The sequence below is a fragment of the Artemia sp. Qi Xiang Cuo genome, chromosome 7 (assembly GCF_049724085.1).
Source record: "Artemia sp. Qi Xiang Cuo chromosome 7, ASM4972408v1, whole genome shotgun sequence".
In the NCBI taxonomy this organism is placed as follows: Eukaryota; Metazoa; Arthropoda; class Branchiopoda; order Anostraca; family Artemiidae; genus Artemia; species Artemia sp. Qi Xiang Cuo.
This window is the reverse complement of record NC_142800.1, coordinates 81,854,001-81,877,657: the sequence shown is the minus strand read 5'-3', so window position 1 is coordinate 81,877,657 and position 23,657 is coordinate 81,854,001. Positions and strand designations below refer to the sequence as shown.

Here is a 23,657-nt window from a genome sequence, read left to right as displayed (position 1 = left end):
AGACATTCCAAATCATAAGTTTCATGCAACACATACCTATGAAAGGTTAAGAAACACAGCTCAGAAAAGTCTAAAATAGTAAACCTAACATCCCAAATCATAGATTTCAGACAACACACATACCTACGACAGCCTAATAAACCTAGGTCAGAAAACCACGAAAGAGTAAACCAAGCACCCCAAATCATAGGTTACAGACAACACACATCTACATACGTTAAGAAATCTAGCTTAAATTTGAATTTTTTATACTTTAAATATGTTTTATGTCATTCTAAGACATGTAAAAAAATAAGTTGAAATAAAATTATAATGTTCAAAAAATAAAACAAATTTCAAAAAAATAAATTTAAAAAAAAGTATAAGAAAATGGGGGAATTGGCCCAAAAAGTTGGAGGAAAGGGGCCCCTTGGAGGTTGGGGAGAGGGGATCCTTGGAGGTTGAGGTCCTTGGTGGCTATGGTCATTGGTGGTTGCGGTCCTTGATGGTTCATACCCATAATCGTCTTACTAGTTCATTTCTAAGGATTGTTCTGAATTTCTTTATTACAATTCTTTTCATGGCATCTACATCTGTATTAGTATCAACTTTTAGTATACTAGATTGCTAAAGCATATTTTATATTGACAACACTGCTTAAATGGCACTTGTGTATTATACAGAACACAGTCGGGAAGTAAAGCTAGGTCAAGTCACAAGGTCATCTTGACACCGATGACTCTATTACTTTCAACTTTTTTGCATACTCCATTGCCAAAAACAATATTTTATATCGCCCACATCCCATATTGTGTACTTGTCTATTATAACGAACATAACCGAGACGTAAAGAACTGCTATCTTTGGCTCGAAGCACATACATTATAAAAGAATGTCCTTGAGGTGAAATTATGTCAACAAATAATACACAGTTTCAACAACAACCTGTTACATAAATTCATGGTAAATTCATTGGAGGTCAAGTGACATCACCTTGTCCCGGCAGTATTTCTAGCTCTCCGATTGGTCTAGAAAGAGGGTGTGGTCTTGTATAGTAGCATTGTAGCCCTCTGATTGGCTATGATCTTGTCCCCCCAGTGGTAATACTTGGCCTTCTACTCACCATCCTGGGGGCGGATTTGAAATTCAAGCAGCAGGAAAAATGGGAAATGTTTTCTTTTACCATTTTTAGCTCGACATTCAGTTTTTATTTTCGGGTATTAGAAAGAAAAAAAAAGGGAATGTAATGGAAAATTCTCGGAGTGCCCTAGTAACTTACGGGGGGAGTGGGGTAGAGGGGGTGAAAATGGTCACGAAGGGCTTCGATTTATATCTTTTTCTTAAAAAAATTATATATTAAAATACAAAACACTTGTTAGAGCCAACCGTTCCTCGGCGTTTGAAAATACTGCTGAAGGTTTAGTCTTCGGAGAACTTGTTCATCACATAGAAGGATTTAGAGGCTCTTATCCACTTCCTATATTCAGGCTGTCAGACCTGAAGTGAAAGTACGAAGAGGGACTTGGAGAAATAGCACTAAGATATGATAAGCATGTTGACACTACTAGACTCAAAGAGAGACTGCCGCTGCATATACCGAATTTAAGAGCTGAAAGACACACGTCTGGCAATCATGTTCTACTTGTTTTCAGTCAAGATGTGGGTTATATCGTCAAGATTACTTTCTCCAGTGATTCTGATGACACAGGACTTGCAATAGCGCGTGCTGCAACCATGATAAGAACTGAAATACTAGCAAAAGACTATACGTTCGATGGTACCTTTGATCCAGGATGTAAAGAAGAATCCGTTCCGCCGAGTCTGGTTGCTTTTACAAGGATTCTAATCTACGGTAGGAACATGTCAAGTGAGGGCAAAAGTCAACCTATTCAGATTGCCCTTTCAATGGCGCAACTTTTGCAATTCAACGTTAAAAAGTGTAGTCCTAAAAATGGTAACGCATCAACTAACATTCGACAGTAAAACTCCTCTTGTTGTATACACCAGTCTTATGGCATACTCAAAGACCGGAAAAAGTGACATTATGGATAAGCTAAGTTTTTATGGTCTAGGAATTTCATTCGATCGAATTTTGCGGATAGCAACTGAATTCACAAACGAAATCTGCGACCAGTTTGACGACATACAATGCATTTGTACAGCCTCGCTCAGTAGGGGTATTCACTGCCGCTGTGGTTGACAACATCGACCATAATATTTCCTCTAGAAGTGCTACCGATTCCTTTCATGGGACAGCTATTTCTTTAATACAGCTTCCAGCAGCCAACAATGCTCCAAGAGAAAAGCTCTCTTTGAGGCAGAAAGAGCAGTTCGGAGCATCGAGAAAAGTCCGAAGCCTACCGAGGGAATATACCGTAGTTCGTCCTGCTTTTTTACGCATAGACACCCGTTAGTACCTCGTATTGCACCGATAGACGAACTATTCATCACTGAAGAGCAGCCTTTGAACGTAGAAGAAGATTGGTTGAATCATGTTGAAGAAGTCGCGGAAAAACTGAGCGGAAGTGCTTTGATGCCGGTCTCGTGGGCAGCATTCCACTCCAATAGGCAACCAACGGTGGACAAGCCAAAATGTATGATTGCACTGTTACCTATTTTTAAGGATCCAGCGGATTCAGTAGCGATAATACTTCACACTATGAATTTTTGTTACGACAGTTGTCGCGTATCTGAACCCAGGTCAGACTCCAGTTTTGACAGCTGATCAGCCGCTCTATGTGTTGGCCAAACTGATACAGTGGAACTTTTGAGAAATACGTCCGGAAGCTTCGTTTATCGTCGTTTTTGGTGGCCTGTACATAGAAATGAATATCCTGAAAGTACTAGGACACTGGATGAAAGTATCTGAATGGGACGAACTTCTCGTCCAAGCTGATGTCACAACGACAGGAAGGGCAGATGCCATTCTTAAAGGGTTGCATGTTACTAGGTCTTTTTACGTTCACCAAGTAACTGCTTCAGTCCTTCATATCCTTAGGTGCCGAGCATATGATGAGTATGCTGCTCAGAATGAAGAGAGTGACAATGAGGTGCTATCTTTTGATCAATGGTGTGAATCAAGAAAAGAATTCGGCTCCCAGTTCAGTTACTGGTCAACTCTACTTTATACTGAAATGAATTTGTTGATGTTCGTACGATTCATCCGCTAGGCAGATTTTATGCTTTGTGTCGATGCTCTGCAAAAGATTCTGCCGCGGATGTTTGCTATGGGCCACAAGAATTACGCCAGATGGCTGTCGGTACACGTTCGAGACATGATTGCCCTCAGCACCCGGAATGCAGCTGTATTTTCTGAGTTTATGAAAGGAAACTTCACAATTCGAAAGACAAAACATACTTTTTCTTCCATGGCAATGGATCAAGCGCACGAAAAGATGAACGAGAAAATGAAAGGAACAGCTGGTTTGATTAGACTCACCGAAAACCCAGATACAATGCTTCGATGGATCACATAAGGTCTCGATGTTCAAAGGGCCGTTGAGGAGTATGAAGAAAATTTCACAAACCCTTATTCTGAAGAAAACATGAAGCATCCTGAGGACACACGAAAATTACAGATGCGATTCATGTGCCATGTTCAGAACTTTCTTCAAGTCATTGAAGGAAGGAGCAATCCATTTGCTGAATCAGAAAACGACCTTCTTACCCTTGAAACGAGGAAGGTCATGCCTAGTAACGTAGTACACAGCACCAGGAACACATTCAAAATTGGACTCGACCAATATAGGAAGTTTACCGAAGAGTGACTTACAGCAAACTCCACGTCAGTCACAGATGTTATTAAGAAAAATAACCTGCCACTATTCACAAGTGTGATAGCCAAGAAACCGTCAAAGGCGAAACAAGATATTTCTATTCTGAAAAACCCTTGTTCTTTGTTTGGTAGATTGTACATTGCCTGCCAGTCTTTTGACGGCGACATGGACGAATTTCTTAAGCATGAGAACCAGCCCACTCCCCCTTCACTTTCCAAAAGCAGATCCCTTAGTAAAACTGCCTAATCTGCCCTTAAAACTTGTTTAGAAGCATTGCTGGACATACAAACTACTATTTCTCGAGTCAGTGCAAAAGTATTCGATGGATCGGCCTTGGTTCATATGCTTGCACCCAGTTCCTGCATATTTTTCAAAGATTACACGGACACGATTTTTCTGCCGTACATTCATAGTCAAATAGAGACGGTCAGTCGCATCGACGTTATATGGGACATGTACGTCAGAAGCAGCTTGAAGAAAAGACAAAGACAAAGGAGAGGTTTTGGACAGCGAGTCAGCCTAAGGTAATCGACTCCTATCCCTCGGAACTAGGCTGCTCTCCTCCGTACCAAGGAAAACAAAGAGCAACTGTTCTTCCTGTTAGCAGACCGCTTGGCATACATGAATTTGTTTGGAAAAGAAGTTTATATCACGAAGAATTCACATGTTGTGCCTTCGGCGTCAACTGATCGAGATGATTTGGTCCCTTGCGATCATGAAGAGGTAGATACGCGAATTATCCTCCACTTTCGTCACTGCTACCTGTCTGGTCACCAACAAGTTATGATACGACCCGTAGATACAGATGTGCTCGTGCTAGCTGTGGCCGCTCATACGTCTGACTTATTGAGCTCTTGGTGGACTTTGGTGTGAAGCAGCAGCACAGAATCATCCCAGCTCGCGAAATTCATCATACGCTTGGCCCCCAAAATTCAAAAGCTTTGCCTGGTTTCCACGCGTTTACAGGCTGCGATACAGTATCTTACTTTTCTGGAATTGGAAGGCAGAAAGCCTTTGATGTCTGGAGAAGTTATCCCGATGCAACTGATGCGTTCTTGGATTTGTCGTCTGCGCCGACTGCTACAAGACCGCGAACTCAAGAGCTACAGGAGAGATTTGTAGCTTTATGCTGTGAGTGGACAAGCGAAGTCCGGGGTGTTGATGAAGCGAGAAAAGTGCTTTTTGCCAAGATACGGCAGATTGACCGCATCCCACAAACATCCGATGACCTTTTTCAGCACAGCAAACGTGCATACTTTCAGGCTGGCCGAATTTGGTGAAGCGCAGCCGAACCCATTCAGAATCCTCCTTTCACCTCTGAATCTAGATGGAAGCTCGTAAATAATGAGTGGCATCCTGTCTGCACGACGCTACTCAAGGCTTCCAAGGCGTGCAAAGAACTGGTCAAATGTGGCTTGAAGAAAGCCTACGGTAGTGAAACCTAGGCTTCACTACCGAGCACTTATCCGTGTGCCTGTAATGGAGCGGGCTACAGATCTGAGGTCAGCAACGAATAGGCTGCTGAATCAGGGCATCAACTAGGTACCACTTTTCTTTTCTTTTTTTTTCTTATTTTTACCTCTTTTTATTTCTTCCTTCAGTGATTAAAGTCATATCTTTAAACGAAAGTCATAGTAGTGCATTTGACTCTTAAAGGAGGGGAAACAGGGGGGGAGGCAGTTGTAGTTTTGCATTTCACAGCTGTCATCCCGGTTTCTTTTGTCCAGTGTTTGCCATCTACTCCCAGTAGAGTTATCATAACCGCCGCAGCCAAAATTGAAAAGAAACTCAGTTCTGCATTTTACCCTGCCCCCCTCCCAGTTTCCCCTCTTTCCAGGATTTAGGATGAAAATACTGTACCACTCGATCTTGAGAATGCCTCCTGAAATGGCGAGAACAAACTTAGAGACGGCAGATCAGAAATTTCCTTTCTTTCGCAAAACCCCTATGCCTTCCCGAGGCCAGAACAAAATTTGCTCTTTACTGAAAAAACATAAATCTTTTTACTTTTATAACTTTAATAAGTCAAATAATATTAACATTTTGATTACTAAATATCAGTATACGTATATTAAACTGACAATGCACATTCATTTGTATTTTTGCAGTAAAGCGCAAATTTTGTTCTGGCCTTGGGAAGGCATAGGGGTTTTGCGCCCAACTTATATTAATTTCTGCTCGTTTTGAGTTTGACTCGGTTAATTATTATAATTTCTGTTCGTTTTGGTTTCATTTATTTATCGATGCTGATTTGTGGTAGTTTCACGCTTGGTAGATTATTTGATTTTATTTTTGCTCATTTTTTGTTTAATGGAGTTCTTTAGTTTTCTTTGAAAAACTTATTTTGTGGAAAAATTTTTTTAAATTAATTTCTGTTCGTTTTATATTGACATAGTTTTTTCAGGGAAAAAGAAAATAATGCTTTAAATCTTTTGGTTTTTTAAGACCTTATAGTTTGGCCTGCTATTTGTATGCTGGAGAAAAATTTTCAGCAATTTTTAACAACAAACACTCTTTTAAAAATTTGGACACGAATAGTACTGTTTGATTTATTTTCATACCTCCTCTAGTTGACCTGAAATGCAAAACTTGATACCATTCGCAAAAAAATATGTTTAATTTCTTTGATAGCTTGTATACACTTACGCTATTTTGATTTGGTTAAATTTTAAGAGCAGAAATGGTAGGGTTGGCCTGGGATGGTGCGAGTGGAAGGGGGATTAGTTGCCCTCAAATCACTTTCAACTATTAAAAAGTACATCAGTCCTTTCTATTTTCAATCGAATGAACCCTTTTCGAAGTTCCCACGACAACTCATTCGATACAAAGGGCCCTGGTCTAAACAACAATAATCACAAAAAACAATAAATTACACCCACTTTGATCTTTACTATAAAAATGTCAAGCCTTCCAATCACTTTCGACTATTAAAAAGGGCACTAGGCCTTTTAATTTCCAATCGAATTAATTCTTTTTGGAATCGACAACGCTTTCTATAAACACCTTATATGCCTCCAGGGCATAAATTACAACCCTTACCCTAAGGTCTCTTAGGGTGGTTGTCATCCTCTAAGACCGAATTTCCAGAACTCTCAACTACGTTAAACAACATGGCTATCTCAAAATTTTGATTGGATGTGTTTGGGGAAATGGTGGGCGTGAGAGGGGTGTTAGTCACCTATAAATCACTTTCGACTATTAAAAAGTGCACAAACCACTCCAATTTCCAATTAAATGAGCGCTTTTCGAAGTTTCTACGACAACGAATATCAAGCTAAAATAGGGGAAAAGAATTCTTTTTTGCTTTTCCCCTTTTGGGTGAATTTTACCCCTGTTTCCCCCTCTTAAAGTGGGCGGACCGCTTGCGTCCCAGTCTCATTTGAAAGAGCGCATAAAACTGCCCCTGTGGACCAACTTTCACACTTCTTTCCAAATTTGCACGAACCTTTAACTAAGCGACTAGACTAAGAGTCAAGGTTTTTAGGCATAATTTTTAAAACTGGAAAAGATGAAAACTTAGAACAGCGGTTTTTCTATCTAGGAGAGGAATCTGACGTAAGTTAAGAAAACTTGGTATTAGTAGAGAACAGTTGGACACAAATTACCGTTGGTGCAAACTCTTTAAACTAATTTCTTGCAATTTTAATTTTTTGCTTTTTAAATACAAGTGTGACGCTAAAATCAAGAAAATTGCCTTGCTATTCATGATATTTGGCTTTCTTTATCGATAGATGTGACTATGATGTGGCACGGGCATTGCTTTCAGTTGTAAAAAACCTTCTTTTTCTGTTTAATCACTCGAAGGCAAAAACAATTCTCAGGGGGAAACATTGAAATGCCACTGAATTTGAATACCCAAAGACAGCCAGTAGTTTATTTTTCTTTATGCGGAGGCTAGGCCCGTGTAATTTCAAATCTAGATTTTTATGGTAAGCATTTATGTCATCGAAGCTTGTTTTTATATTATTCAATGTTTGGAAAAAATTGTGCAAAATACTCTTTAATTACAATTTTTTTATTGAACTTTGGCAAAGTGAAGAGTTAATTAATTTGAGAAAAAAAAGGATCGGAGATATCGAAATCATTATAATCTGGCAGTTTCTGGTGTTTCTGGTGCTAAAAACTGTAGCAAATCGCGAAAAAAACAACGAAATTTTTTTGTTTGAAATAATATGCTATTTCATGCAGTTCGTTGAAGTAGGGTCGGGAGCAAATATACTGTGTTAGAAGGAAAAGAAAAACGATGGAATGGGAAATGGAATTAAAAAATTGTATGATGCAGTATTTTTATAGATAGCACCGTGTTTCGCTGACGATTAACGGAAAAAATGGGACGCGGCACAATTTTTCACAAAAACTTGAAACCTAGACAAAAACTTGAATACACACGGATTCTCTGGTATGCTCAGTCTGATGATGTGATTTTCATTAAGATCACTTGAAATTTGGGGGTGTCCCTCACCCCTTTAAAAAATCAGGCAAATTTTCAGCAGCTGCTAGCTTTTGATGGGTAGCATTAAACTTTGTGAATTTTAAATATTTGGAATCAGCTTAACAAATTATTCTATTTGATGGCTTAATTGTGATCGAACTTTTTTTTATTATTTTCCTTTTTTACAAACTAAATGTTCTTTTTAGGAATGAATAAGGTTGAATAAGGAATGAATTATAATGACAATTTTAAATGCTGAAATTTTTGTGGCTTTAAAGTAATAGCTATTCTTTCGGTGAAACTGAAGTCGGTGCTTTGGTACTCAGGTTGGCCCTCGATCAATTCAATGTCTAGATCTGGCCTTGCTAATTGTGGTGCCCAACAAAATTCAACATATCAGAAATCAGGGCGCTTATTGCTAATTTTGGTGCTCGGAAAAATCGATAAAGCACACCATAAAAAATTTATTGGATTTCCAAAAAAAACGTTTTAGCTGAAATTTAAATCGGTAAAAAAAAATCCAATTTTTTTGGTTCAGATCGGGATTTTGGTTTTTACAAGGAGAACCACAGAGAAGTCTGCATTTGCCCCAAAACGGCTGCTAGCACTAAATATCAAAGTAAGAAAATTTATAAGAAGACAGAAGATGCCTGTAGATATATTTAAGTCCTTTACGCACACATAAAGGAACCAAGAGCTTCCCAAAAATAGGGGATTCTCCAAAATAGTGCATGTTTTAACTGGGCAAAAACATACTACTCCTTATTGGGATGAATAATGCTTATAAAAATAACTAATATATAACTCCAATGCGTCAGAGAATTAATTAAAAAATGGGGCATTTAGCCAAAAAAGTTCCATCAAACAGTTCACGGTAACTAACTGTAAGTAAGGAGCGACTCTACTCGATAGTAAGTGAAACTCTAAAAAAAAGATTGTTGATCATAATTGATAGGAAAGCTTTTTATAAGGATTCCAAATGCACCATTTTCATTAACTTTAATGTTACCCATGAAAAGCTACGAGCCTGAGATTGGCCTGATTTTGAAAAAGAGGAAACAACCCATAAAGTAAATACATCTTAATTAAAATTACACCATTCGATTCAGCGTATCAGAAAATCCTATTCCAGGGGTTTCAAGCTCCTATATACCAAAAAAAAATGGAATTTGTGTTTTTGGCACAGGAAAGATTACGGATGCGTGTTTATTTCTTCTTCTTTTATTTTGTTTTAGCGCTCTTTTTAAGTGACCATAAGGATTGAGGGGAAATTAAACCCTCTCCCAAGCCCCTTTTGCCCAAAAGGTGCAGGACACCGCAAACCTCAAAATTCCAAATACTTTTCCAAAGATTAAAATTCAATAAAAAAGAAAATTTTGCAATGAAATACGCTGCAAACTAGACCACGGGGATAGAATGAAAAATTACAACTAATGAGGTAAGATATATCTTAAAAGTGAATAATTTAAAAAAATAAGTTTTTCTCAACTAAGGAGCAACATTATAACTTATAACAAACAGAAATTGTTCCATATATGCTGGGGGCTATTCTCTCCTCAATCCCTCGCTTTTCTTGATAAAGATTTTTGTACTTTAAGAATACTTCTTATTTTAATTAAGCGGCCCTTGCGTTTCAGGAGTCGTACTTAAAGAACTGGGGCAAAAAATTAAATTTAGCGTAAAGAGCGATGTACTGAGGAGTAGGCATCTTCCCTGATATACGGTATAACTTCTGTTTCGTTTATGTATTACTATTGCTATTATAGTATTCAAAGAGCCACAACAATTTTAATTTGTTTCGAATTTTGCATGCTAAGAACTGAGGGGAGGGGAAATACCTAAGAACTTTAAGCAGTGGGATGCTAAACTGTGCTATAGATCATAGTTGCTATGGCAACTGCTTAGAAGAAGTTTTCATGGTTTAATTTTATAAGTAAATGTAATATATTGTTCGCATTTGTGTGATATGCAAAATTGCCTCACTACATTCATTTATAATAAAGTAGCCACAAAAAGCTAAAGTTTTTTTTATTCTGACTTCAATATCTTTGAACCGTTGACACCATGCGCACCCGCAGAAAATTTTCAGGAGGGGGGACACCAAATAGGACTGGTGGGTGATGGGCAGGAATAATGTATTATAGGATACATTTTCTATGGTAAAAGTTTCTTTTTATATACATTTAGAAAAAAAAATTCCCAAATAGAAATAGTGACTAATTTTACATTTAAAATGAGTTGTACTCAGTAAACCAGTAATCACTGTATCATACCTTTCAACTCAGTGTGTGTCACAATAGCGAAGCAGCTTTTCTTATTCTTTTTGCAGTAGATCACAGACGAAGGTCGGACTCAGTTCGTCTGGGGAAAGAGGAAGAAAAACAACAGACAACTTCTTCTTGCAAACACCTAACCTTATATACTACCTAACACCTAACCTTATACCATATAATATAGATCTATTTCGGAAGCCTTACCTTGGACAAGATTTGAACAGTGGATGCCACAATACATGCAAAGGGAAGTTGATTTGGCTTTCTATATCCGTTATAACAGACAGCTGTGTCTCAAGGGGGGGGGCAGCAACCCAGATGCTTTTAGATTCGGTGAAATTTACACCAACAGTCTAAAAATACACTGAATCTGAGAAAAAACAAAGAAGCGGAATCTCAGAGAGTCCAAAGTTTCGATCCGATTTCGGTATTAATTCTTAGATCCGGTAGTGAAGGTCCAAAATTCAGCAGTACAATTGGTAATCTCTGCGAAGAAAGTTTCGTACTGATATATGTAGCTATTTAATATAGTTAAAGCCAAATCAAAATCTAAAGTCATCCCAAAAACTTTAAAAAAGTTAAGGATTTGGTTAAATTGCGCACAGAATTTTAATCTCATTCATGTCTTCTATCCGAAATCCAAGTGAATTTTCTTGAACAGATATGGTAAAATACAGAAATATATAACTTTCATTTTTGTAGATTCACCAAATCGGCCCAATTGACACTTAGAATTTAAAATTTGTTTCTGACCTTAATTAAGTTATTACTTATTGAATTTACTGCTTTTAGATTGGTTTGACCAATTTTTTTTAATCTTTTTCGCCAACGTTGAACAAAGAGCAATAAAATAAGTAAAATTTGGCCTTTGCTGCAAGAGTTTAGGAATATATTTTCAACTCACGGCTTCTTTGAAATATTCTTAACCTAGAATCGTTTATATAAGCTAAAGCACTCATTTGTATTGAAAAAAATCAAAAAAATTAAAAATAACTAATTAAGGTGTTTCCTCAAGTTTTTAGCATGCAAAATTCAAAACAAATTAAGATTGTTGTGGCTCTTTCAATACTATCATATAATCAAGCAGCTTAAATATTTTGTTAATACAGGCCATTTTGAGGTCCTTTTTGTGAAGGAAGGAAAAGTTTACTGAAAAGGACATTTTAGAATCCTCAAAATTCCTAACATAAAGTTAGGAATGAAAGACGGATAGTGATAATCCTTAGTCCAAGATTAAAATAAAATAAAACCAAAAATTTTGCAATTTAAATACGCTGCAAACTAGAGCAGAGAAATCAAATGACCGAGGGAATGACATTTTACGGCTAAGACATGAGATACGTCTTAAAAGTGAATAAATCTTAAGAAAATAATTTTTTTCAACCGACAGTAAAGAGTAACATTATAACTCAGAACGAACTGAAATAATCCCGTATATAAACGGGGCTGCTTCCTCCTCAATCTCTCGCTCTTCACGCTAAAGTTGCTCCTTACTTTCTGTTTAAAAAAAAAACCGATTAATCTGATTTTGATCCATTTTCAAATAATGCCATGCCTCCCTCTCCATGGAAAACTCACTCCTGCAAAAAATTTCTCCATAGATAGCTTCTCCCGTGTAAAATCCCTCCCCTTGGAAAATTCCTGTGAACAATTCCATTCTCTTGAAAATTTCCTCCTTGAAAATTCTCCCTAGTCAACTTTCATCTGAAATAAGACTTGTGTTTTGTTTAACTTCTGATTGTTTTAGAAATCATGCCAGAAATATCCCCTCCGTGAAAATGTATCCTTCGAAGTAATCCTTAGTAACCCTTCTAACCTCTGAAGTCATTTACATCTCATGAAACGCTAAGGATAAGTAACAGGGATTTTCGGATAAATAATCTTGGGATGCTCTAACCCATTGCATATTTCATAATTTAACAATCAAATCTCGTATGTTACAAATGATCTTTGAATGGGTGAGCCCAACTTCATCTGCTTTATTTACATAAACCTGCCCTTTTACAGGTTGGTCGATCTTCTCCAAGTGTTTCGCTATTTTTTCGCCTCCCCGTCATAAGGACTGCCTGATCCTTCTGTTTGAAGGAATGCTCCTTCAGAGATATCCTAAGAATCCGTCAAGAACCTTCTTCCCGACTTCCACTGTTTTGTTGGCATTCACCTTTTCTGCATCAGTCATGCCAGTAGCAAGGCTTCGAAGCGATGCGGATGACCCTTGAAAGAAGACGATTGCTTTTTTGCAGACTGTGTCTTTGAAGTCCCATTGCTGTTTTGAAATACCAGACTCTTTGTTTGAATAAAGTTTGAATTTTGTCACAAGTGTTTATGAATGACTTCTGACACACAATGTCGTTTATTTACAACAATAAGAAGCTTTCTTTAGAGTACTAAAAAATTTTAGCGGAAAGAGCGAGGGATTGAGGACGGGGCAACCTTCTTCATATACGTAACAGTTTCTGTCCGCTTTCAGTTTTAATATTGCCACTTACTTTCAGTGAAAAAACTTGTTTATTTTATTTAATGACCGCAAGAGGCTAAGGTTGCTATCGAAAAATAATTCTGAGACACGGTAATTGATATTTGACATGGTAAAATCAACTTGGTAATTGAAAAACGACATATTGAGCTTCCAACTTTTATTGGCAGTAATACCATACGATGGCACAATCTTTCCTAAATAGTCAAGTAATCCATATAAAATAAACGATTAATACTGACACTTATTTTTAAAGTTCATTTAACTACGTTGATTCTTAGAAGAACACTCGCTATTCCAGGCGGTGATATCCCCGACAAGGTATCGACAAGGACAAAATCCTTCACTCCTTGACTTCGTTTTGATCAATGATCCTGAGTCGATAATTGGTATAGAATTGCAACCCCCCTTTGGAAATAGTGACCACGTTGCAATAAAATACTTCTTTCGAATTTCGATTTTACTAGCAGACTTCAAACACAACAAAACATGTGTACACAGACTACAGTTGAATTAGGCATAAATTCAGTCAGTGCGACTGGTCATTCGTCACGGCGATAGAGGTAGAAGACACGTGGTAGAAAATAAAAATGTGTTGCTTGACACCGTCGATAGAAATACAAATACCACGTGAAGACGATGATCGAGAACTCTCCCCTTTACGACCAGAGAAATGCGAATTGCAAGGAACAATAAGAAGAAACTGTTGAAGCTCATAAACCAGAACCCCCATAGAACTGACTACCTAGTTCAGTTCAAAGCTGTAAGGAACAAAGCTCGAGCCCTACCCAGAGAATTGACAGAGTATTACGAGGAGGACGTTACGGCAGCCTCAAAACCAACCCCAAAAAGTCCTAAAAATAGGTCTCTACATATAAGCCTGGTTTTACGTGCCTGGTGACACAAATTATCAAGAAGCAAAGAAAAAGATACTGATTGGGAGGAAATAGCAAGAAAAATTAAGAGAGATGGTGAGTAACGGTGCCGTTTTCTTTGCAAATTGGTGCCGATTCGGTAAATCGGTGCCGGAAAAAAACGTGTGTCCGGTCTTTTAGGCTACCAAACAGTTTTATTTTAGTTTTTCGTTCTTAAAATAACATTTGTTGTTGTCAAATATGTTACGTTAAATCATTACCATATAAACTAGTTTAATGTTAATGCGCAAATATTTTACATTTTACTAAGGAGGGAAAACCGGTTACCGATGTAATCGAAGATCCATCTCTATTCTTTAATTCTTCTTTTATTAGATTATACGAGAAGACGAAACATGTCAAGTAAGCAATTATGCTTTAAACTTGAAATTTTTGGAAACTCAGTTTTGATGAAGAAAAACAACTATATTCTTATAGGTGGCCAGCGTTTACCCCCCCCCCCCCCTCCGGAAAATACCCCCCGCGGAGACATGGCTAATTGTAGAAAGAAAATAGCCAAGACGGATAGTCCAAGTAATTCACAGGCAAATATTTAAATGGCTTGGGCACGGGTAAATGGTGGGAGTAAGTATGACTCTCTTATTGGACACATACTTGTTTTTTAGTTTTTGGAAAGGCATGCCTGCCTAGAGTCTCAGGCATGTTGACCAAGAATTTAAAATTGACATAAGACCGTTAGATTGCCTGTAATGAGAGGCAAACAAGGCACGCCCGCCTATGGTCTTACGAAGGTTGACCAAGAATTTAGAATTGATATAGGACCATAAATATTCTTGAAATAACAAGCAAACAATCGTTTAAAGCTATCTTTATCTTTCAAATAGTACCTATTCGTTGCCTAAGCTCAGCCCCACATTCTTAGAAAATTTCAATTTTTCACAATTTTTTCAAATTTTTGGGTCACTTGCCCAAGACTCTGGGCGGGTGGGAGCCCCCAAATATTGTCCCAAATTCCTCTCTCAATTTAGCACTTGTTCAAGGATGCTCACCGTCTCCATTCACTTTCCAAATAGTATTTATTCTTTGCCTCAGCTCAGTTCAGCAATTTGAGTAAATTCCAACTTTTTCAAGTTTTAGGTCACTTGCCTGAGACTCTGGGCACTTGGGTGCCTCCAAAAATTGTCCTAAATTTCTCTCTCGCCTTAGAACTTATTCACGGATGCCTAAAGCCGTGAACAGTTAGACTATTTCCCAATCGGTAACCATGCATGTGCTTCACACATATCAACAATATTTTTTCATTTTCACACAGGGTCCCAATCTAGCCCATGCCCATCGCTTAGCATTCAGGCCTTAAAAAATAAAGCCCAGATAGTCAAATTCCAACGTTTCAATTGGAACACTGAACACTAAAATATGTCCAAATTTTATCTGCTAATTTAAATCATTCGTTCATCATTAGCAAATTTTTATACGATACAGTTAGGAGATTATTTTTTACATAGGAATTTGAAATAGTGGCCTATTAAATGTTATCACAATTCTGGAATGAGCTGAGGCAATTAATAGATACTATTGAGACAGTGATTGGAGACGACGGGCATCCCCTCCCCGCCTATCCTGAAGAGAGAAGCTTGAATGTTAAGCAATGGACATAGGTTCTGATCATATAGGTTTTGCACTGTTGGTGTGGCCTGTGTGGCCTGTGTGGTGTTTTCCTCGAAGTTACACGTATCCTTATATAGTGTATGGAAGTTCTAAGGGGATTTGATAGACAGGTCTGTTCATTTTGATTTGACCGATACAGCACGGGGGATTTCTGGAAGAGATTTGAAATTCCTTCACAGTAAAAAAAAAAATCTGCGTCAGCCGGCAGCGTGGCGCTGAGGAAAGATCAGTGCGCTATGGCATCACCACTATTTTTCTAAAAATGAACTTTTTAAATCCGAAAAGAAAACCTATCCTGTGTCTATCAAGCAGATCCCTTATACAAGAAAAAAAAATCCTTACTAAAAAGTTCCTAGTCTGAGGATCGTCCATTCACGTACTATGGCCTTTATTCGGTCATTACGAAATAAACCTTTTCTTCAAGAAATTAAAGAAAAGTGAATTTTTTTAGGAAAAGAATAAGAAAATAAACAAGAACAAGTGTTTCAATGCAGTTAGGCTAAAGAAGAATCGTAACTATGGGTTGGTTATTTGAGGATATAGGTCGTTCTTCAAAAGAAGAGAAACTCAAGTCAATTATTTATCACAAGTCTCTCAATGTCTTATTGGCTACATCTGACAATGGGAAAGTTCTGGTGTATGATAGATCTGGCATTCATCTGCTTCATTCAGCTGATATTTCACCACCCAAGGTTGAAAGTCATGTTCCAAATGGTAATAAGCTCTTGATGTAAGAGGACTTTTGCTTGCCAAATAGCAAAATAAATGAACAGCCTTGCTTTCTGGGTTTTCATTTAACCAGTTCTCTATTTTACCCTCTCCAAGGATAATAGATGCTTACAAAAAGTACATCCTAGCCCCCTTTTAAGTATTGGAACAGTTTAGGCTATATGCCAGAATATAGCCTACCAGTAAGAAAACAAACAGAACCAGAAATTTCTATTAGAGTTAGATAGAGGCTAGTAATTGTGGCTCTCCAAAAGCAGTCTTGTAAATTTTTTATTGTTCATATTATTGAATTACAAATAAAGTAAACATACCACTTGATGCCTTTTTTATGCTCATTCCAAATATAGGCTAATAATCATTTTTGTTGGAAATGAATTTTACCACTGCACCCCCCACCCCACCCCTATATATACCAATTCAGGGTATATATTTGCACATTAGGGGGGGAGTTTAAATTTACTGCTCATTACATCAGAAATAAAATTTACCCCCACCCCTCTAATGTGCAAAATTTTTTAGTGTGATTTTTTTATTCCCAAAGATAAAAATAGCACTTAAGAGTAAACATTTCAAGATTTGAATGAAATAAAACAGAATTCAACAGAGCAGCCACAAGCAACTTCCAAAAATGACTTCCAGATGTGTTTTCAAAAATAGCAGGAACTTTGGAGAACATGTATAGACTCAGAAGGAGCCTATTTTGAAGAACATTGAATGTAAATAACTTTATTTAATTACATTGAATGTAATTAGAATTTTCTCATTGTAGGCCTAACTTAAGAAACACAAGATTTACGTTGGGACTAATTTTTGAAAAATAAAGGTGGTTGTAATATTCTGTTCTTTGGGCTCTTTAAAAGAAACAATGTAAAAAAAACAGTACTATCATTTGACAACCCAACCAGGACTATATCAAGATATTCCTCCTTTCTGTTATTTCTAGGCTAGTAGAAAAACTTATTAATTCTAGAGTATCTGAGTTTTTGGAGAATAATTCTTTTTTCCATTCTAATCAGTTCGTTTTTCGTAAGGGGATGTCTACCGAACAGGCAGTTTTATTTTTGACAACGTTTGTGCATGATGCTTTGGACCAAGGTTTTAAGGTGGCGTCTCTTTTTTTAGATATTGTTAAAGCGTTTGATTCAGTTGACCATGAAATTTTAATTATGAAGCTTGAAAATTGTGGAATTAGAGGTAATGCGTTCAAGTTATTTGGAACTTTTTTGAGAGGTAGGACCCAGTGCATCAAAATTTCTGATGTGAGGTCTGGTGAAAGAATGGTTTATTATGGTGTTCCACAGGGTTCTGTATTAGGTCGGCTTTTATTCTTGGTTTATATCAATTACTTAAGATTTTATGTTTTGGATTTGTTAGATAGTGCACATTCTAATTGTAGGGTGATTATTACTAGTTTTGCAGATTATAACCAATTTACTGCCGCAGCAAAGACTGAATCTGATTTAATAGAGATAATGAGAAGAGGTATGTTAGGTATAGATAAGTGGATGAGAGGGAATAAGCTTTCGTTAAACCATAGTAAATCAGGTTTTATTATATATGGTAGATCATCAAATTTTTACCCCTGGGTTCTGGATTTGCAAATGGAGAACTATGTAATTAAGCGTACAAATACTATACGATACCTTGGTGTTATTGTGGATGAATGCCTTAGTTTTAAAAGTCATGTTTCTTTTATTAGTAGTAAGATTGCAAGAAATGTTGGAATGATGAGAAATTTAAAAAATATTTTCCAGGATTCTGTTTTGAGATTGATTTATTTTCCGTTAGTTCACCCGTATTTAGTATATTGCGTGAGTATATGATCTAGCACATTTTCAGTGCATTTGCAGCAGTTACGTGGGATACAAAATATGGCACTGCGAGTGTTGTCTGGAGATAATCGGAGAACCTCGGTTAGATCCCAATATGTACAGTTAAATATTATCCCTGTGTCAGGTCTTGGGAAATTTTACCATGGGTTATTTATGTTTAAGTATTTTTCTAATTTGGTTCCCAAGTGTTTTTTAAATTTATTTATTTCTGGTGATGATGTACACAATTATCCTACTCGTCATGCTAGAGATATACGGACACCTCAAGTTACTAGTACTAGATCGCTATTTTCAATACGTCATGTGGGGCCAGTTGTCTGGAATAATTTGCCTGTTTCTTTAAAAAGTTCAGTGAATCTATGTGATTTCCGTCGGGCCCTTAAAACCCTTTGTCTCCGTAGGTATGAATTTGTATGAATTTGTTTAAAGGGTGGTATAGTTGAGTCACTCTCAGGTTTGCCTGGAACCCGTTTTTCCCGTTTTTCCTATATATTTTTATTTTTTTTTGTTTTGTCTATTTATTATTTATGGGCTGGCGGCGGGAAGTTTTGGAGTATGTGAAGTATTGAATTTTGGTTATTGCGACCAGGAGCCGAGTGAGTGTAAGATTTTCATTTTTTCTTCTTTTTTTCTTTCTTTCCTCTTTTTCTCGTTTTTTCTCTTCTTTCTCTTTATTATGTTATTATAAGTGTTAATTTTAAGAGGGTAAATACTTCCGAACAAGCGTTAGCTTATGGAAGGTCATTTGTTTTTTGCGTTGTGTTGTTTTTGGAATAAACCCTTATCTTATCTATATAATGGTTACTGCTGTGATGGTGGGTCTTATTCCAATTGAATGGGGTGAAATATGGACCTAAATAATATAGCTATCCAATTTTTATATAGCTTAAACTATTCAAAACAACTTTAGGCATCAATGTAGGATTTCTTCTCTCCATAAAGAAAAAAAAAACAATTCCTGCTTCATAATAGGCACAAAACTTGCTTTCAGCAGATTTGCTACTCATAAACCTCTTCCACTCAATCTTTCTCACTTTTTTTTTTATAAATCTATAAATGCTTTTCATAAATTTTTCAAAGACTGGCACTTTTTTACTGCTTGTTGGTGGTCTCTAGTGTACATGCCATTCAATTAATTTTAAGAAAAGGATTGGTCTCTGGGAGATTCATTCATTAAAAAAATAGGCAGGCAAATGAAAGTGGTTTACACCTGAGAATCTGTTGACTAGGCTACTATTTTTGTGCATATTAGGAAATGGGGATTTTTTTTAAGGTTTCCTTCTGGAAAGTAGAAATTCTAAACTGCTATTTATCTTTATTAGCAAGCATTTTATTATTAACTTGATCAATAGCATCATGTTTTTAGGCTACAAAAGAATGAGAATAGTTGAATAAATACATTATTTAAAAATGGCTTAAAAATATGGAAGACAAGCTATGGAAATATGATTAATAGAAACTTTATGGATGCAGGGGTCAGCTGTGATGAGGTGCATTAAAAAAGTGACTTTAGTTACTTGAGGACACCAATAAAGTGACTACTCAGAAGCCATCAGAGCATAGGCAGATGGATTACAAGGATCCCAATTACTATTCTAAGATCATCAATGGCCTATGAGAGCCCAATAAGTTACAGACAGAAAGGCTTAAATCCTTATTTTTTTCTTCAACTGATTTTATTTACTTATACAAAACAATAACTTTGATAAATGTATGACTTTGATTATGGTACTAGGAATGAAAACTGAACTTTGGTCAAAGAAAAAACTTCAGTTACTGAAAAACAAGCATCCACCATGACTAGGTATAAGCAATCACTGGATATTATGTCATCACTTTTTTGACTTTTTTGGAAGGCAATCAATTGGTTTGGATTTCCACTTCAGAACAAGTGCTTCAACCAATTCAGTGTCATCTGCCCTTTCCCTTTCTTTGAAGCAAGCATCAATGTTCAGGAAGTTCTTCTCTTCCACAGCTTTCTTCAACTGTTCCCCTGCCTCTCTCAAAAGGGTATTGCCTATTTCCTTCTTCTGTATAACCATCTCTTTTTTTGTAAATGTCTGACTCTAGGTCCACTATTTTCTGCTTCTTCTGCACCATCTCCTGGATTTCTTGTTCAGCATCTTTCTCCTCAGCTTCAAGCTTCTCTCTCTCTGATTCTTCCTTTCTTTGCTCAATAAGGTATAGCTCATAGCTGGCTCTAGCTGATCTAGCCAGACAAAGCAGCTTCTTTGTGATCAGCACACATGCTGGTCTGTCCTTTTAGCAGCAGAGTGCATCTGCAACAAAAGCCCTAGCAATCAGTCTGCTCTTCTGTACAAGCTTGAAGGCTAGTCATCAGCAGAGCTGACTGAGAAAATCCTCTCTCTATGTCTGCACTTCCATGACAGAGCAACAGAGCTGCCCAGACAATCCAACCTAAGGCCTAATATTTGGTTTCACCAGATGGTGTCTTCAGTTCCAGGATCCTTAGCAATAGCTATCGATTTGAGTACTCTCCATGGGTGGGGGCATGGGATCTGACTGTAATAACAACCATTCTCCCTGGACTTGCTCAATGTCCATCTCAAATGGAAGTTCTCTCACCATGTGGAGGATATCACTGCAACTTGCTCTTTGGCAATCTGGACTGGGAGGGCTTGGGCAGGCAAGGCTTTGGAAAAACTTGTTATTCACAGGGCATTTTGTCAGCAAGTACTGTACAACAGCTTGGATATGCTTCCTGATTCTCAGGAAAAAAAATTCCTGTCTTTCAGAATAACTTTCAAAGAATTCAGGGCAGCCAGGACCCTCTCATTACACAGGGGTTGCTGTAGGTAAACATCTGCAATACTATCTAAGCCTTCAAAACCACCAAGGATCCAGAGATTGACATTATCAGATGGCACAATCTGCTCCAAAAGAACTGTGCATAAGTGTCTCAGCTCAAAGTGTACCACATGAATTAATGGCTCCTGTTGTTGAAATACACCAGTAAAAGTAGTGATAGTTGCTGCAGAACTTACAATGAACTCAATTTTGGCTTTCATTGTTTGCTTTTTAGCCTACTTACAATTTTCAAATATTTTGCATTTGACATCAGGTACTTCAGACTATTTTTTCTTTGGCATGAATTCTAGGAGATATTCTATCAATGCAGGCTTGTAGGCAATGCAATTGATCAAGCAGCTTGCTGCCTCCCCTATGGTGAGCCATCTTGTGGAGACGTGCTTCACAAACTTATGCTGAGGAACTTTAACTTCCATTGGCACAGGCTGAAATTGTAAGAACAAGCTAGCAATCTGCTGAGAAAGTGGTAAACAGCAATGGTCATATCAGAGCACTCCTCCCCAAGTTCTTGTAGCCCTTTCAGGAATGTATTATGTACTGCATGGTTCCAATATTCAATAGGCCTTTTGAATACCTTTTTCTCTTTTCTGAGTCTATGATTGATCTTTTTTCTTATTGACAGCTGGGCCATCACTTGCAGGCATCAGCAATCTCTCAAGTGAAAGTCCTCATCTTCAATACACTGCAGGATTTTCTTACTCAGATCTTTACTGGTTGCATGTCCTATATAACATGTCCAAAGGTGCCAAGTAACCACTTGTTTCCACTCCTTTGACCTGTATCAAACTCTTATTTTGAGCTACTTTACCCCACGATTGTTTGTTGTTTCATCATATTCTTGGACAAAGTCAGATTTATGGATGTCTTCAACTAGAGTTTCTCAAAAGTATGGATAAATAGCCTCCATCAACAAGTATGTCATTTTTTAGCATTTAGCAAGAAGCCTTCTGATACAGCATCAGGGAAAATTGTTTGGAACACCTTGGCAATATGATCACACAAAGATGCAGTAAAAGAACTAGCAATAGTCTTTAAAGCCCAAACTATCTCTGCCCCTGACACTGCATCTCACTTGCAGAGCATTTCCAGATTCTTCTTTGGTACACATTGCCACTCTGTGAGTTTGGGTGAGTCTGGTTGCTCAATTTTTAGATAGGACTGATTTATTCATGTTTTTCTTAGCACAAATGTTAAGAAATGGCTAAGTGCATGATTTTTGTTGATTTGTTACAAATATCTTGAGGGAGTCTTTTAGGCTATGCTGATTTTCTCCTTCTATTTAGCATTTCCTGACCAACTAATATGTTGAGAATATTTAGCTTAAAATTTGTTAATTAGGAAATATTTTTGTTTCCTAATAATAACAGATAAAAGAGTTTATTAGCCCAAATATTCAAAATTAAAAGAAATTCAGCATTCTTAACTCAACCTGTTGTTGACTTGTCAATCAGGTTTTCAGGTTCTGTGTTTATTAATCAAGTTGTGCTGTTTCAACTGGCATGTGATTCACATCTACTTAGAGATCTTGCAAACTTTTGCCAATGAGTGAATATTGCATTCAAGCAACATGCAGGATGTTTTTACATACTTTTTTTTGCCAAAAGGGAAGACTGCATGAGTTTATACTATAATTATTCCCAAACTAGGCCCACTGCTTTTGGCAATCTTGACAGAAGGTTTGTGCATATAAAAAGAAAATTAGATACAATTTAGCATTAAACTAAATGTATTGGAACTAAAGAGCATTAAAGGATTTGAATTATATGAAAAGTGAAACCAATTAAAATTATATCCATTTTGGAATCAGACTGAACAGGGAAGGACTAAAGACAAATAGAAAAATAAACACAGTTAATGCTTTTACACTCTCTAAAGGAGAAATTAATACAGAGTTTCATGTTTCTCTGAAAACTGTTAAGTTTTGGTAACAACTGTCAGTTTTTTTTCCTACGTGCAAGTATTCTGTTGGTATGAAAAATGTTGCAGATGCAACTCTATATGCAACACAAGAACAGGAATAAAAAGTAACCAGTGTAATTTTTCTTTATTCTGCTCCTAGTTTTGTAAAAATGTTTGAATTTTTCCTCTTTATTCCTATTCTACTGCTCTAGGAGGAGTATTTCATTGCTTGGATCTATTTGAAAGTGCCAGAAAAATTAAGCTAAAAATTCTCCATTTTACCCTTTATGTTACCATTCAACACTAGTACAGCAACAAAGATACTCGTTTAGTTGGACTATTATAACACTTATGTCAAAAGCAGTAAAAAAATGGTTTCATACCTGCGGATTGTCAAAGAATTAAGGATCTTGTTGATTAACAAAGCTTGAATCTACCAGGAAAATATTGATGACTAAACTAAAAGAAAGGTTGTAAAAGTGTAATTTTGTACATCTTCAGTCCTCCTTTCCTCAAAGGTTCCACTTGCTGTCCAAGTCTGGGACTTCTTGCAGCTATTCTCTTTTAATAATGCTGCCAAATTTAAACTTGAAAGGTTTGTGAAATATTTCATCTGATTTTTTTTTTAGATACTACCCTTGTCTCCTTGCCAGGTAGTGCATCCATTTTTGCTGTAAGTGAGCAAATTGTGGGCCTAAGACATGACACAGGAGGTGTATTGCTGCTTGAGACCATATTGCAAACCCCTGTTGAACAAAAAGAGGATAAAATTCAAATAGAACTACAAACAACTGAGGTACTGCATTCTAGGCCTGTTGAAGATTTATTCTTTTTAATTCAGCAAAATTTACGAAGGTCCAGCTAATTTTCAAATTTACTAATTTGATGC

General features: G+C 37.0%; 1 protein-coding gene across 1 annotated transcript in view; it reads left to right on the top strand.

The window, feature by feature from the left end:
- The first annotated feature begins 15,944 nt into the window (after nucleotides 1-15,944).
- Bruce (BIR repeat containing ubiquitin-conjugating enzyme) overlaps nucleotides 15,945-23,657 on the top strand; it is a 406,259-nt gene continuing 398,546 nt past the window's right edge. Inside the window, exons 1-2 of the mRNA XM_089091938.1 lie at nucleotides 15,945-16,193; nucleotides 23,398-23,564. Of these exons, the coding sequence (XP_088948064.1) occupies nucleotides 15,998-16,193; nucleotides 23,398-23,564 (363 nt within the window). The 5' untranslated portion in view covers nucleotides 15,945-15,997. The remainder of the gene's footprint in view (nucleotides 16,194-23,397; nucleotides 23,565-23,657) is intronic.